This window comes from Sturnus vulgaris, unplaced genomic scaffold (genome assembly GCF_052056855.1).
Source record: "Sturnus vulgaris isolate bStuVul1 unplaced genomic scaffold, bStuVul1.hap1 Scaffold_87, whole genome shotgun sequence".
NCBI lineage: Eukaryota > Metazoa > Chordata > Aves > Passeriformes > Sturnidae > Sturnus > Sturnus vulgaris.
In genome coordinates, this window is record NW_028276756.1 from 1,792,187 (window position 1) to 1,806,085 (window position 13,899).

The following is a 13,899-nucleotide window of genomic DNA, read 5'->3' on the forward strand; positions in this document are numbered from 1 at the left end:
CAGGGAATTGCCCTGGGGATACTGGCCCAGGACCTGGGTCCATACCAGAGAGCAGTTGCTTGTTTCTCCAAACAACTGGACACAACAGCCAAGGGATGGCCGGGATGCCTCAGAGCCCTTGCAGCAGTGGTGCTGAATATTCAAGAGGCACACAAATTCACCCTGGGCCAGAAAATGACTGTATTGGTGTCTCACACAGTGTCTGCAGTGCTGGAAGTAAAGGGTGGGCACTGGCTCTCTCCACAAAGGTTCCTAAAATACCAAGCCATTATGGTAGAACAAGACAATGTAGAGATAATTGTGACTAACATTATCAACACAGCTTCTTTTCTTAGTCGAAATCAAGAAAAGTGCTTTTTTTACACCATGACTGCCTGGAGACTATCAAAGCCTCCTACTCCAGCTGCCCAGATCTGAAGGACACCCGTTTGGATGACACCCAAACCTGGTTCACTGATGGAAGCAGCTACGTTGTCAGTGGAAAGTGACATGGTGGGTATGCAGTTACCACCTGCAAAGAGGTAACAGAATCTGGACCTTTGCCAGTAGATACCTCTGCACAAAAAGCTGAGATAATTGCTCTAACCTGCGCCTTAGAGATCATGAAAGGAAAGAAAATAAATATTTATAGAGACTCAAGATATGCATTTGGGATTGTACACACACATGGAGCCATCTGGAAAGAAAGGGGACTGTTAAACTCACAAGGGAAAAACATCAAACATGCACAGGAAATATTGCAGCTACTGAAAGCAGTTCAGCTACCTGAGCAGGTAGCAATTATGGACATTAAGGCACACCAGAATGTGAGCTCAGAACTGGAGGAAGGAAATGAGCTGGCAGACAGAGAGGCAAAAGAAGCAGCAAAAGGTGAGATGACGATTGAGGGAGTTTTAATTCCCTAAGGACTGTTCTCCCTTGAAGGTAAGCCAGTATATACCAGAAGGGATAGAAAACTAATTAAGGATCAAGGAGGAACGTATAACCAAGAGGGATGGGCTGTTACTGCAGAAGGGACAATGGTCATCCCTTCTCACCTGTTATGGTCATTAGTAAGGGAAGAGCACCAGAAAACACACCAGGAAACAGATGCCCTGTATAGCTAGCTAATTGAAAAGATTACTGCCAGAAATTTATACTCTATTATTGTTCAGATAGCCCAGCAGTCTGACATTTGGCTCCAGACCAAACCCAAGAATATCCCCAACCCAAAACTTGGTCAAATTGGAAAAGGCCATGGTCTTGGGCAACAGTGGCAAATTGACTTTTCAGAACTCCCAAAAAAAGGGGGATATCAATATTTGCTGGTGTTAACAGACACCTTTTCAGGGTGGCCAGAAGCTTTTCCCACCAGAACTGCCAAAGCCTGAGAGGTAACCAGGGTATTGTTACAAGAGATAATCCCACACTTCAGAGTTCCAGCCACAATACCTTCAGATGGAGGGCCACATTTTATTTCAAAAATAGTGCAACAAATCAGTTATCACTTGGGCATAGACTGGGAGCTCCATACTCCATACCATCCCCAGTCAAGTGGCCAAGTTGAAAAAATAGATCATTTAATTAAGCTAGGACAAGAAGCTAATTTACCCTGGCCTCAATTTCTCCCACTGGCATTGCTGTGGATCCAAACCAAGTCTAGAGCCAAAGAAAATCTAAGTTCCTTTGAAATGATTTATGGGAGACCATAGGAGTGCAAAAGGGATTGTCTACCCAAGTGGGGGAAGAGAGGCTGCCTGCCTATACAATAGCCTTAAGTAAGCAACTCAGAGAAATTGAGAAAAATGTGGCTGGAACTCGGGGCAGAGGGCTGGATGGATCAGTGCATGACATACAGCCTGGAGATTATGTATATGTTAAGTCTCTTACAGAAAAACTTTGTAGCCACAGTGGGAAGGACCATTCAGGTGCTTCTCACCACTTTCATTGCAGTTAAGATCAAGGAGCAGAGTGCCTGGATTCACCATTCTTGAGTGAAAAAGGCTCCACAAGCCTCTTGGAAAGTAACACTGGGTCACAATGAAATGAAATTAAAACTTATATGAGCAAAATGAGTACATTGTGGTTGGGAATATTCAGTAATTTAGTTTGCAGAAATCTAGTCAATAGAAGAGTTTTGTTTGTTTTGCTTGTAGTCATAAGCGTAATCCAAGAATTGGAAAGCACCTCTAGCCAGAATAATGCTGAATGGCCTTGGTCCCAAGCTTTCATTCAGTACACTGGATCCATGGGAAAGTGTTCTGATATAAAAGATTTAAACCTATCAACTGTGGTTATGCACAAAAAACAGGTATATGAAAAGCAGGAATGGCAAAAACAAAGGTCGTGGTCCCTTCAAGGGACTATAGGAGAAGCAATCAGAATAGGGTCCCGAATGATTAGTGGGACTCAGCATGAGAACACAATTCAAATTAGTGTTTCAACTTCTCCCACAGACAAGCACCTGGAGATTTGCAATGGTCTAAGTAAATTAGATTGTTGGTATGATTTTACGTTAGTACAGACTGTGGATGTGGCCTTTGGAGCCATGACACTACTGGGCTCTCATTTAAATTTAAATTAAAGGCCATGCCTATTACAACAATTGAATCTACTGTAACCTCTGTTAGTACCCAAGCCCAGACCACACCACCTAAGATTGAACCTAAAATTTATGAAGTTGGCCCCTATGTAATAAGGAACACGGGCCAACAACCACTGTTATTTAACCCTGAGTGGTCTCTCAAGCATGTTGAATGACTAATGCAAACTAATATCTCTGAAATTCAGCCAGCCTGCTCCTCTTTCCTAAAGACATCCTTTGAGGGCTGGGCAACATGGTTACAAAAGCAAGTACAATTCAGGGGCAGAATGCAAAGAGATTTAACTGGAATATTAGGAGCAGGATTGAGAGTCTTAAATGGAATCAATTCAGAAATATTAATGAATAAGTTGGGCACTGCAACAAGTGATTTGACAAAGTTAAAACAACCCCTACAATCATTTTTACTGGCATTAGGAACTAGTCAATGTCAGGTTTTAAAAGTGTTACCTTTGTGACTCTGAGGGACCCCATGGAACCAAGGGAACATGGAAGAGCTCTGGCTGGCCTGGCCTCCCAGGGGCTGCCTGAGAGGTTCAGCTGACCTTGGCACGGCTGGGGCTGCTTCTCCTCTGCCTGTGGAGCTCTGGGACTCTGTGCTTTCCTTCCTATAGAACAGAGCTGTCCTTCTCCTCCAGGTCCCATGGGCAGAACTGGGATTTGGCCTCCAAAATTCCATATATCCAAGGATTATACTCAGATGAAACCTGCCAGGAAAGATAGATCTGCCTGGCTTGACCTCCCAGGGACCAGCTCTCATTTGCCTTAAAGCACTGGGCCTTTGTGCTTTTCTTCCTATGGCATTAAACACATTTTATGTCCAGATGCCCATGGCCAATATTAAGACTCCATCTCCAAAATTCTGTATATCCAAGGATTGTTCCAAGACACAAGATGCTATGAGAGATGTCTGGCTGCCCTCTCTTATGGTGGCCACCTCTCATCTTCCAAAACACTTGGACTTTCTGCTTTTCTTTCATATGGAAAAACCCATCCATCTTGACATGGTGTCCATGGCCAAAATTTGGATTCCTCCTCCCAAATTCCATATATCCAAGGATTGCTCCCAGACAAAAGCTGCCATTCTGTCAAGACTGGCTGGCTCTACCTCCTGAGGGCCAGCTCTCACCTGCCTTCCAAACACTGGGGCTCCATGCTTTCCTTTTTATGGAAAAGACTCGTCCTGCTTGTCCAGGCACAAATGGCCAAAATTGACATTCCACATTCAAAATTCTCTATATCCAAGTGTTACTCTCAGACAAACTTGCCAGGACAGACAGATGTGGCTGGCCTTGGTCTCTGGTGCTTGTGTCTCATCTGCCTCTGAACCACTGGGGCTCAGTGCTTCCCTTCCCATGGAGACCATTGTGACTCTGCGTGGGCTCATGGAAGCCAGGGGCCATTGTGACACTGCAGGGCTTGTGGAACCACGGGGACAACAGGGATGCTGTGGTGTTCCATGGAACCAAGGGGACACTGTGGCACTGCTGAGCCCCAAGGAACCACGAGGCCTTTTGTGACACGGCACGGCCCCATGGAACCAAGGGAACATGGAACAACTCTGGCTGGCATGGGCTCCTGGGGGCTGCCTGAGAGGTTCAGATGACCTGGGCATGGTGAAAGCTTCTTCTCCAATGGACCTGGAGCAATGGGGCTCTGTGCTTTCCTTCCCATGGAACAAAACTGTCCTTCACTTCCAGGCACAAATGGCCAAAACTGGGATCCCTCCTCCAACATTCTGTATATCCAAGGATTGTTCCCATATGAAACTTGCCAGGACAGACAGCTTTGGCTGGCCTTGGCCTCTTGGGAACTACCTCTCATCTGCCTTTGAAACACTTTGGGGCTGTGCTTTTCTTCCCATAGAAAAAAAATCATTCAAGTCCAGGCATCCAAGGCCAAAATTGGGAATTCATCTCCAAAATTCTATCTATCTAACTATAGCTCCAAGACAAAATCTGCCTGGACTGACAAGTCTAACTTCCCTTGGCTTCCTGAGGGCCACTCTCAGCTGCATTGAAACACAGGGGCTGTGCTTTCCTTCCTATGGAAAAGAACTATCCTTCTCTTCCAGGTACCCATGGTAAAAATGAGAATTTGGCCTCCAAAATTTCATCTATTGAAGGATTGCTCCCAGACAAATGCAGCCAAGACAAACAGGTCTGGCTGACCTTGGCATCTGGTGAACGCCTTTCATCTTTCAATTTTGGGATTCTGTGGTTTCCTTCCCACAGAAAAGAACCGTACCTCTTGTCCGGGTGCCCATGGACTCAAGCACTTGACCACTGTATAGGGACAAAGGAGCTCTGTGCTCAGTGGAGTGGAGACTGAGGACAGCAGAGGAGAGCCCTGGGAGGGATTGAAGATCAGTTTCAGCGATGGTGAATTTGACATAAAGGAAAACAGCCAGAGAGAAAAAGAATTAATGCCAAAGGCAGCTATGTAGGCCAAGACTGGACACAAGGAAAAAGGAATTTCTGTCCCAGGGCACAGCTGTGGTGCAACACATCCCCCAGAAGGAGTCTGGAGCAGCCCAAGGCTCTGTGTGTCCAGGCAGAGGCAGGCAGGAGGCAGAGCTGTCAGCAAAGGAAGGGGCCAGCGAGGTGGGGCAGCCGGGGGATGACGACAGCCTGCAGGGACAGAGGCGCAGGGCATGGACACCGTAGGACAGCCTGGGCTGCAGAGGGCACAGGGATGGGCAGCAGCTGAAAGGCCCTGACACAGCCAACTCCTGCAGCACTTGGGCCATGCAGGCTGGCCCTGGGCCTGAGGCCAGCAGGGGACAAGTGAGCCTTGCTGTGCTGGGGCCTCATTGCCTCCTTGTCCCTGCTCAGCAGCCTGGCAGGGGCCGCCCCATGGTGCTGCCCTTGGCATTGCACATGGCCAGAGCCCAGTGGCCCCGGAAGAGCCCTGAGCAATGAGGGAGGGACAGGATCTGCCTTGCCAGGGGCTGGGGCTCAGCCCTTGGCCCTTTGCATTCCTGAAACACATCCAGGTGTGCTCAGCATCACAGACAACTTTCCGTTGTTTGTCCCCACCTGTCATTAGTGCCTCCAGTGTTCTGCTCTACCTGGAACCTGGGGACACTTTCATGTGAGTTGTGTCCCTCAGTGGAATCCATTAAAACTTCAATAAACTTTGGAGTTTCAATTTAATTTTGAGTTATTGAGTACTTTTTTGAACACTCTCTCAGGGACTCAGAGACACATCCAAACCCTCAAGAGGGTCATTAAAATCTTTCTTCTCTGACTATACTGCTGAGCTGGGTCTCCTGATAAACAAGAAAATTTTCAAAACCACATTTCCCCTGAAAAGCAGCTCCTGTGCACAGCCCGGCAGGGCTGGTGCACTGCCTGCAGCCACCCCAGGCACAGCACAGAGGCACAGAGAGCTTCAATCAGTCAGGGCTGGGAAGATGCTCAGAAGGGACTGGGGCAGAATCACTCCCAGCCCTTGACACAGGAAGCCTCTGGCTGCAGGACAATGCAGCTGCAGCTCCTGCACTGATCTCCTAAAGCTGCAACATCCCAATGCCTGCAGACTGTGTGAGTACATTCTCTGATGATCTCTTGTGTAGAGCAGCCAGGGGTGCCCAGGGCTGTCGTGCAGAGCAGGGTCCTGCAGCCCAGGGTGCTGTGCTGGGGCAGGGACTCTGCTGCCTGCCAGGGACAGCTCTCAGCCAGCCCTGGGAGCTGCTCCCAGCATAGGGGACAAGGTGTGGGTGGAAGGAGACAGCTGGTAAGGCTTGGAAGTGTTGTCCTTGTGTGGTGAGGATGCTGCATTGTTCAGGACTGCTCTCAGCATAACATTTAACTGCAGAATATTTCTAGGTAGATTACACAGGGAGCACAGTGAGGCAGGGGCTGCATAAAAGGGAAAATTCTGTTTTTTTCGTCTACTGCTCTGGGTTCTTTAGATAGGAAATTGCAGTCAGTGACAGAAATCAGTACAGCGTCCCTAACAGGCTGCATCAGTGTTGCTTTTCCAGCCTCCTCAGGGTTGCTATGATTTTGCCATCAGAGCCTGCAAAGGCAGAGCTGACCCTGGGCAGTGCCCTGTGCTGGGAGGGGTCTGCAGGGCAGAGCTGAGCCCCCAGGGCTGGGATGGGCTCTGGCAGTGCTGGCAGGGCCCAGCCCTGGGCACAGGGAAGCTCCAGGCAGCAGAGCCCTGGGCAGGCAGTGGGGGAAAGTGCCACCAAGCTGGGCTGGGATATTTCAAGTCCTCTCCAAACTGAACTACTCCATGATTGCTTTTTTACAGATTCACATGCCGAGACACAGGAAATGTCCAACAGCAGCTCCATCAGCCACTTCCTCCTGCTGCCATTGGCAGACACGCGGCAGCTGCAGCTCCTGCACTCCTGCCTCTTCCTGGCCATCTCCCTGGCTGCCCTCCTGGCCAACGGCCTCATCATCAGCGCCGTAGCCTGCGGCCACCACCTGCACACCCCCATGTTCTTCTTCCTGCTCAACCTGGCCTTCACTGACCTGGGCTCCATCTGCACCACTGTCCCCAAAGCCATGCACAATTCCCTCTGGGACACCAGACACATCTCCTACAAAGGATGTGCTGCTCAGCTCTTTTTCTTTGTGTTCTTCATTTCCACAGAGTTTTCCCTCCTGACCATCATGTGCTACGACCGCTACGTGTCCATCTGCAAACCCCTGCACTATGGGACCCTCCTGGGCAGCAGAGCTTGTGCCCACATGGCAGCAGCTGCCTGGGCCAGTGGCTTTCTCAATGCTCTGCTGCACACAGCCAATACACTTTCCTTGCCCCTGTGCCATGGCAATGCTCTTGGGGGATTCTTCTGTGAAATCCCAGACATCCTCAGGCTCTCCTGCTCCAAATCCTACCTCAAGGAATTTGTGATCATTGCTTGTAGTGCCTGTTTAGCTTTTGGCTGTTTTGTATTCATTGTTTTCTCCTATGTGCAGATCCTCAGGGCTGTGCTGAGGATCCCCTCTGAGCAGGGACGGCACAAAGCCTTTTCCACCTGCCTCCCTCACCTGGCTGTGCTCTCCCTGTTTGTCAGCACTGGCATGTTTGCTAACCTGAAGCCCCCCTCCATCTCCTCCCCATCCCTGGATCTGGCAATGTCAGTTCTGTACTCAGTGGTGACTCCAGCCCTGAACCCTCTCATCTACAGCCTGAGGAACCAGGAGCTCACGGCTGCAGTGTGGAAACTGATCACTAGATGCTTTCAAGAACATTAAACTGCTGGCCAATTTCCAAAATCACTTGTAATAAAAGACGTCTTTAATACTTATTGATACTATTTCGTTTCTGAGATTCTTTTTCTTCATTTCACTTTTTGAATATCTTCAACAAAAAAAGGCTGTTCCTTGTTCCCTTTCTTATTTATTTCTCTCTACATTTACTGTGGCCAAAAATTGTGTCAATGAGGAGCTACACTCTTGGTGGCTACAAATGAATTAAAGGATATCGCTCCTAGCAAAGTTTTCTCCAGAGATGCCCCTTTTGTTCCCTTCTCTGGAGCTGCAGCAGCAATGTCTGTGTGCAGAGCTGGGGGCAGATCAGTGCTGGCACAGCAGCTGAGCCCAGCAGCAGCAGCACTTGGTGTTGCCAGTGCTGATCCCGTGCCACTGCCCCGCTGCCCTCCTGGCCCTCATGTTGCTGCAGGGCCTGAGTGCTCTCGGGGCCGGGCACAGCCCTGGGGGTGGCAGTGCCGGGGCTGCAGCAGGGACAGGCCATGGGCACTGCTGGGGCAGCGCTGACGCCTCAGGCCAGGGCCTGGGGGCTCCAGGCTCCTTGGCCAGGCTCTCTCCACAACACTTGGCCAGCCCAATGCTGAGCACAGAAAAGCCCCGGGAGCAGCCCCAGGCTGGCCGTGGGCAGGCTGGGGGCAAACAGCATGGCTGGTGCTCTGCAAGCTCCCTGCAAGGGGGACACCCTGGCAAGGAGAAGCAGAGCAGGGGCTGATCCATCCCCACTGCACTGGACACCCCAGGGCAGCGTCCCAGAGCGTCCTCATGCACCTGCCAACAACATCCCCCCTCTGCAGCCCTGGCCTCTCCCCCAGCTCACACAGGAGCCGCATCCTTGCAGGCACACACACGGCAGCACTGGCTCAGGAGCCCCTGTTTGCATTGCACACAGCAGGCTCAGCACCCCCATGGTGCTGCTGTGGGGACATGGAGCTGAGGGAGCACAAATGCCATCAGCCCCTGGGGCCAGCAAGGGCTGGGGGCCGGCAGGGAAACCACTCAGCTTTGTCGTGGCCTCTGAAATCAGCCAGAAAGTTTGTTCCCATCAGCTGTGAGTTTCCTGTCCCACTGCAGATGTTGTTGCTCAGAACCAGGGCTGCCTGGCAGCCACCTCTAAACTGCCCTGAGCATTTATTTTGCTTCACCTTTGCTGTCTTTATTCTTCCCTGTTCCAAATTTCTTCCTCTTGCCAATTCCTATCCCCTCCCCTGAAAACAGCTCATACCTCTTTGCCCTTTCCTCTCTGGCCCCACTCTTCATTTCAGTTCCTCAGTTTCCACCATGGTAACGTCCCTTGGGGAGCTGGATCATCCTCCAAGTGCTTCAGGAATTGTCTGCAGGGTCCTGCAGTTCCTCGTGCTGCTCCCTTGCCAGAGGCACCACAGGCCAGGGGGGCACATCTGGGCTGCTGTGTCTGGGTGTGGGGCTCCCTGTTCTGGGCAATGAGGAGAGGCTGGAGAGGCTCTGCAGGACTGACAGGATGGGCTTTGGGGCTGTGTGGAGAAGCTGAGGGACCTGGGCTGCTGGACCTTGTGAAGAGGAGGCCCAGGGCTCATCCTGCAAATGCTCCAGGGGTGGTTTCAGAGAATCACAGAATCAGCAATGCTAGAAAAACCTTGGCAATCATCAAATCCATCCTGTTCCCTGACACCACCTTGTCTCCCTGAGCCTCCCCTTCTCCAGGATAAATAACCCCAGCTCCCTCAGCCCTTCCTCACAGGACTTGTGTGCCAGAACCCTCACCAGCCTTGTTGCTCTTCTCTGGACACGCTGCAGCCCCTCCATGTCCTTCCTAATTTGGGAGGCCCAGAACTGGACACAGCACTCAAGGTGCTGCCCAACCAGTGCTGAGCACATGGGAACAATCACTGCCCTGCTCCTGCTGGCCACACCATTCCTAATCCAGGCCAGGTGCCATTGGCCTTCTTGGCCACCTGGGCACACTGCTGGCTCATGTCCAGCCTGCTGTCCATCAGTGCCCCCAGGCCCTTTTCTGCCTGGCCACTGTCCAGCCATTTTGTCCCCAGCCTATAGCACTGCAGGGGTTTTTGTGGCCAAAGTGCAGGACCTGGCACTTGGTCTTGTTAAACCTCTCTCATCTTGTTCGATTTGGGCCATGGATCCAGCCTGTCCAGGTCCCTCTGCAGAGCTCTCCTACCCTCCAGCAGATCCACACTCACACACAGCTTAGAGTCTTCACAGTTCCATGAGGCCCTAGAGTGTCACAATGGTTTCCATGATTTCATGAGGCCTTCCAGTGTCACAAAGTCCCTTTGGTCACATGGGACCCCTTGCTGTAACAAAGTTGCTTGGATCCTTGGGCTCCGCAGTGTCACAATGGAGCCCTGGTTACACAAGATCCTGCAGTCTCACCAAAGACTCTTGGTTCCATGGGGCACCCCAGTGTCACAATTGTTCCCTTAGTTCCCAGAGTCCTTGCAATGGAACAACAGCCCCTTGATTCCATTGGTCCCCAGGCTCTCACAAGGCTCTCCTTGGTTCTGCAGTGGCACAATGGCCCTTTGGTTCCACAAGGCCCTGCAGTGTCACAGTGGCCTCTGTGGTTGCACCAGGACCCAGACTGTCCCAATGGACTCCTTGCTTCCATGTAGCCCCACAGTGTCACAGTGGCCCCTTGGCTCTGTGGGGCCATGTCGCACACAGTGTCACTCTGGTCCTCTCCAGTTCCATGAGGCCCTGCAGTGTCACAATGGCCCCTTGCTGCCCCAGGGCCCTGCAGTGTCACAATCATCACAGAATCACCCAGGCTAGAAAAGACCTTGGAGAGCTTCAAGAGCAACCTGTGACCCAACACCACCTTGTCACCCAGACCATGCACTCAGTGCCACATCCAGTCTTTCCTGAAACTCTTTCAGGGATAGTGGCTCACTCATGTCTCTTGGCGGCCCATTCCAATGCCCAATCACCCTTTTTATGAAGAATATTTCCTAATGTCCAGCCTAAACATCCCTTGGTGCAGCTTTAAAGCTGTATCCTCTTATCGCGTGACTGTTCTCTGGGAAAAGAGCCCAACCCTCCCCTGGCTATACCCTCCTGTCAGGGAATTGTAGAGAGTGATGAGGTCTCCTCTGAGCCTCCTCTTCTCCAGGATAAACAACCCCAGCTCCCTCAGCCACTCCTCACAGGACTTGTGTTCCACACCCCTCACCAGCCTTCTTGCCCTTCTCTGGACACGCTCCAGACCCTCCATGTCCTTCCTAAATTGGGGGCCCAGAACTGGGCACAGCACTCGAGCTGCTGCCCAACCAGTGCTGAGCACAGGGGAAGAATCACTGCCCTTCTCCTGCTGGCCACACCATTCTTGATCCATTAGAGTCACATGGATTGGATGAAGAAAATGCTGGGGAGGGGCTGGAGACAAAGTGTCATCGATTACCAGCCATGAAAGGTCTTGATTTTCATATTTATTTAGAATGCATTGGAAGTTGGTGTGGGTCAATATCAGTTGTACATTGCTGATATCCAGTTATAAACAGGAAAAGACAACAAGACAAAACAGTTCTATCTGCATTGTTTTCAGTATACTATATTCTCTTGAAATACACTTCTGAAGTCTGTCTAATTAACCACAGAATAAATGAAAACTTAAATTATTCCTAGGGGCTTTTCTTGTTTGTGTGTTTTGAACAAATGGTTATGAGTCTTTGTCTCTGAATTTCTCAACTGAAGATCTCAAGAAAAAAGAGGCCTCTGGAGTAGTAAAATTCATTAGCAAGCTCCAAGTGTCTGAGGATCCATCCTCATCAGAGCAGGAATGAACAGAAATGGGCACAGCTTTCTGGCTGCCCCAGCTCTGGGATGGGCCCTGGGCCTGGAGCAGGAACAGCTCTGGAGGGCCCCAAGGCCGGGGCTGTTTTGCTGGCCTGGGCAGATGGCATGGCAGGAGGGGCTGCAGAGCTCTCAGGAGCTCAGGGAGAGGGGAGCAGGGCACACAGGGAGCCTCCTTTTGCCTTGGCCAAGCACCTTCCCCATGGCTGGGGCTGAGTCCTCTCAGCTGCAGCTGCTGCTGTGCCCTTGGCAGGGGCTGAGGCCGTGGGGCCACTGCCCAGAGCCCCCTGGCCTGAGCAGAGCTGTGGGGCCAGAGCCGGCTGGGCTGTGCTGGGGAGAGGCCCTTGGTGCTGCACAGAGCTCAGGGCAGCTGGCACAGCTTGCAGGGAGCTGGGCTGGCCTGAGAGAGCCTGCCAGAGAAAGCAGCAGTGGCCATGTCAGCCTGGCTGAGCGGGCAGGGGCAGGACTCAGCCCAGGCCTTGTGGGGCAGGGCCAGCGCCTGGGGAAGGCATTGCAAACAGGCAAGTGGCCCAGAGAGGAGGCTGCTCTGTGCCCTTGGTGGCATGCACAGAGCAGGGAGGGGGCCCAGGACATTTGTCACTGCCAGCCTCTGTCCCCAGCCCTTGCCAGCCCTGGCTGCTGAGCCCAGCTTTGGCCTGGGCTGAGTTTGGCCATGGCCCAGCTCCATCCTCCTGCGGGGCTCAGGGCCTGTTCCCGGCCATGGCCAGCCCTGCCCGGCCTCTGTGCTGGCCCAGAGCCCGGCAGAGCCCGGGGCAGGGCTGTCAGTGCAGGCCCACAGGTGCCACGGGCTGGGCAGGAGCTGGCAGAGGCTGCCCAGCAGGGAGGCCATGGGGCACAGAGCCCCAAGGCTGCTGTCGGCACCACGGCTGCACTTCAACCTCCCAAGGAGATGGGACAGATGGGAGCAGAGACAAATAATTCCTGCTGGATTCTTTAATGTGTTTGCTTACGCAGGTGACTGCATCAATATGTTGAGGAGGTGTTTTATTGCACATAAGACTGGTAGAGTGATAAGAATAATATTTTTTAGCTGAAAAAATAATTTCATGCATAATACAAATTGAGAAAGGACACATATGATCAGAAGAACATCTGAGTTTTGCAGATTATGAAAGACTCATTGATATTCCTGTAGTCAAACCTGCTTAAACACCTTCCTCAGTGTTTCCTTGAGGTGACAAATAGAGGCCAAGGCCAGACAGAGCTCTCTGTCCTGGAAGCTTTTGACTGGGAGAACCTATGCATATAGGGAATTTTTCAGGGGAAATATCACTTTTGGCCATAGGCACATGGAAGGATGGATGCTTCTTTTCCATAGGAAGGAAAGCACAGGGTCTCAGTTCTCTAGCAGCAGATGAGAGTCAGACCTCAACATTCCAAGGTCAGCTAGACCTGCTGGTGGCCTTGGGGAAGGAAAACCACCCAGATCTGTTCCATTTCCCCTTACTGCTCCCCTGGTGTTAAGCATTCTTCTGTTTTTTCCAATTTTTAGTAGCATTGTTGCAATGGACCCTCGCTTCCATGGGGCCCTGCAGTGTCACAATGGCCCCTTGGTTCCATCATGCCCCGTCATTTCACAATGGATGCCTTAGTTCCATGGGGACCCCAAAGTGACACAATGGCCTCTTGATTTGATGAGACCCTGTAGTGTCATAATGATCTCCTTGGCTCTGCAGTGTCACAACTGGAGTCCTGGTCACATGAGACCCCAAAGTGTCACTATGGATCCTTGTTTCCATAAGGTCTCGCTGTGTCACCATATTCTCATCAGTTCAATCAGGCCCCTCAGTGTTCTAAAGGTCTGCTTGGCTCTGCAGCTTTAAAATGGCCTTTGGTTCCTTGAGGCCCTGCATTGTAACAGCAGACACTTGGTTCCATTGGCCTCCCCTGTGTCACAAGGGTTCCTTCATTCCATGAGCCCTTGCAGTGCCACAATGCTCTCCTTGCTTCCACGGTGCCCTGCAGAATCAAAACAGCCCTGTGGTTCCATGGGCCCCACAGTGTCACAATGGTCTCCATGATTCCATGGGGCCTTGCAATGCCACAATGGTCTCCATGGATCCACGGTGCCCTGCAGGATCCCAACGGCCCTTTGGCTGCACCAGGCCCTGGAATGCAACAATGGCCTCTTGGTTTCACAAAGCCCTGCTGCTTCACACCGGCCCCTTGGCACCATGGGGCCCAGCAGTGCCACAGTGATGTCCTTGGTTCCACGGGGTCCCCACAGTGTCACAATGGCTCCTGGGATCCATGATACCCTGCAGTGTCACAGTGGTCTCC

The 13,899-nt window shown here is 51.6% G+C and overlaps 1 protein-coding gene across 1 annotated transcript; it reads left to right on the forward strand.

The window, feature by feature from the left end:
* The first annotated feature begins 6,864 nt into the window (after positions 1–6,864).
* Positions 6,865–7,797, forward strand: LOC148217291 (olfactory receptor 14J1-like). The gene has a single exon (XM_088158778.1). It carries the CDS (start codon positions 6,865–6,867, stop codon positions 7,795–7,797), a length of 933 nt encoding a protein of 310 aa, XP_088014904.1.
* Positions 7,798–13,899: the final 6,102 nt, after the last annotated feature.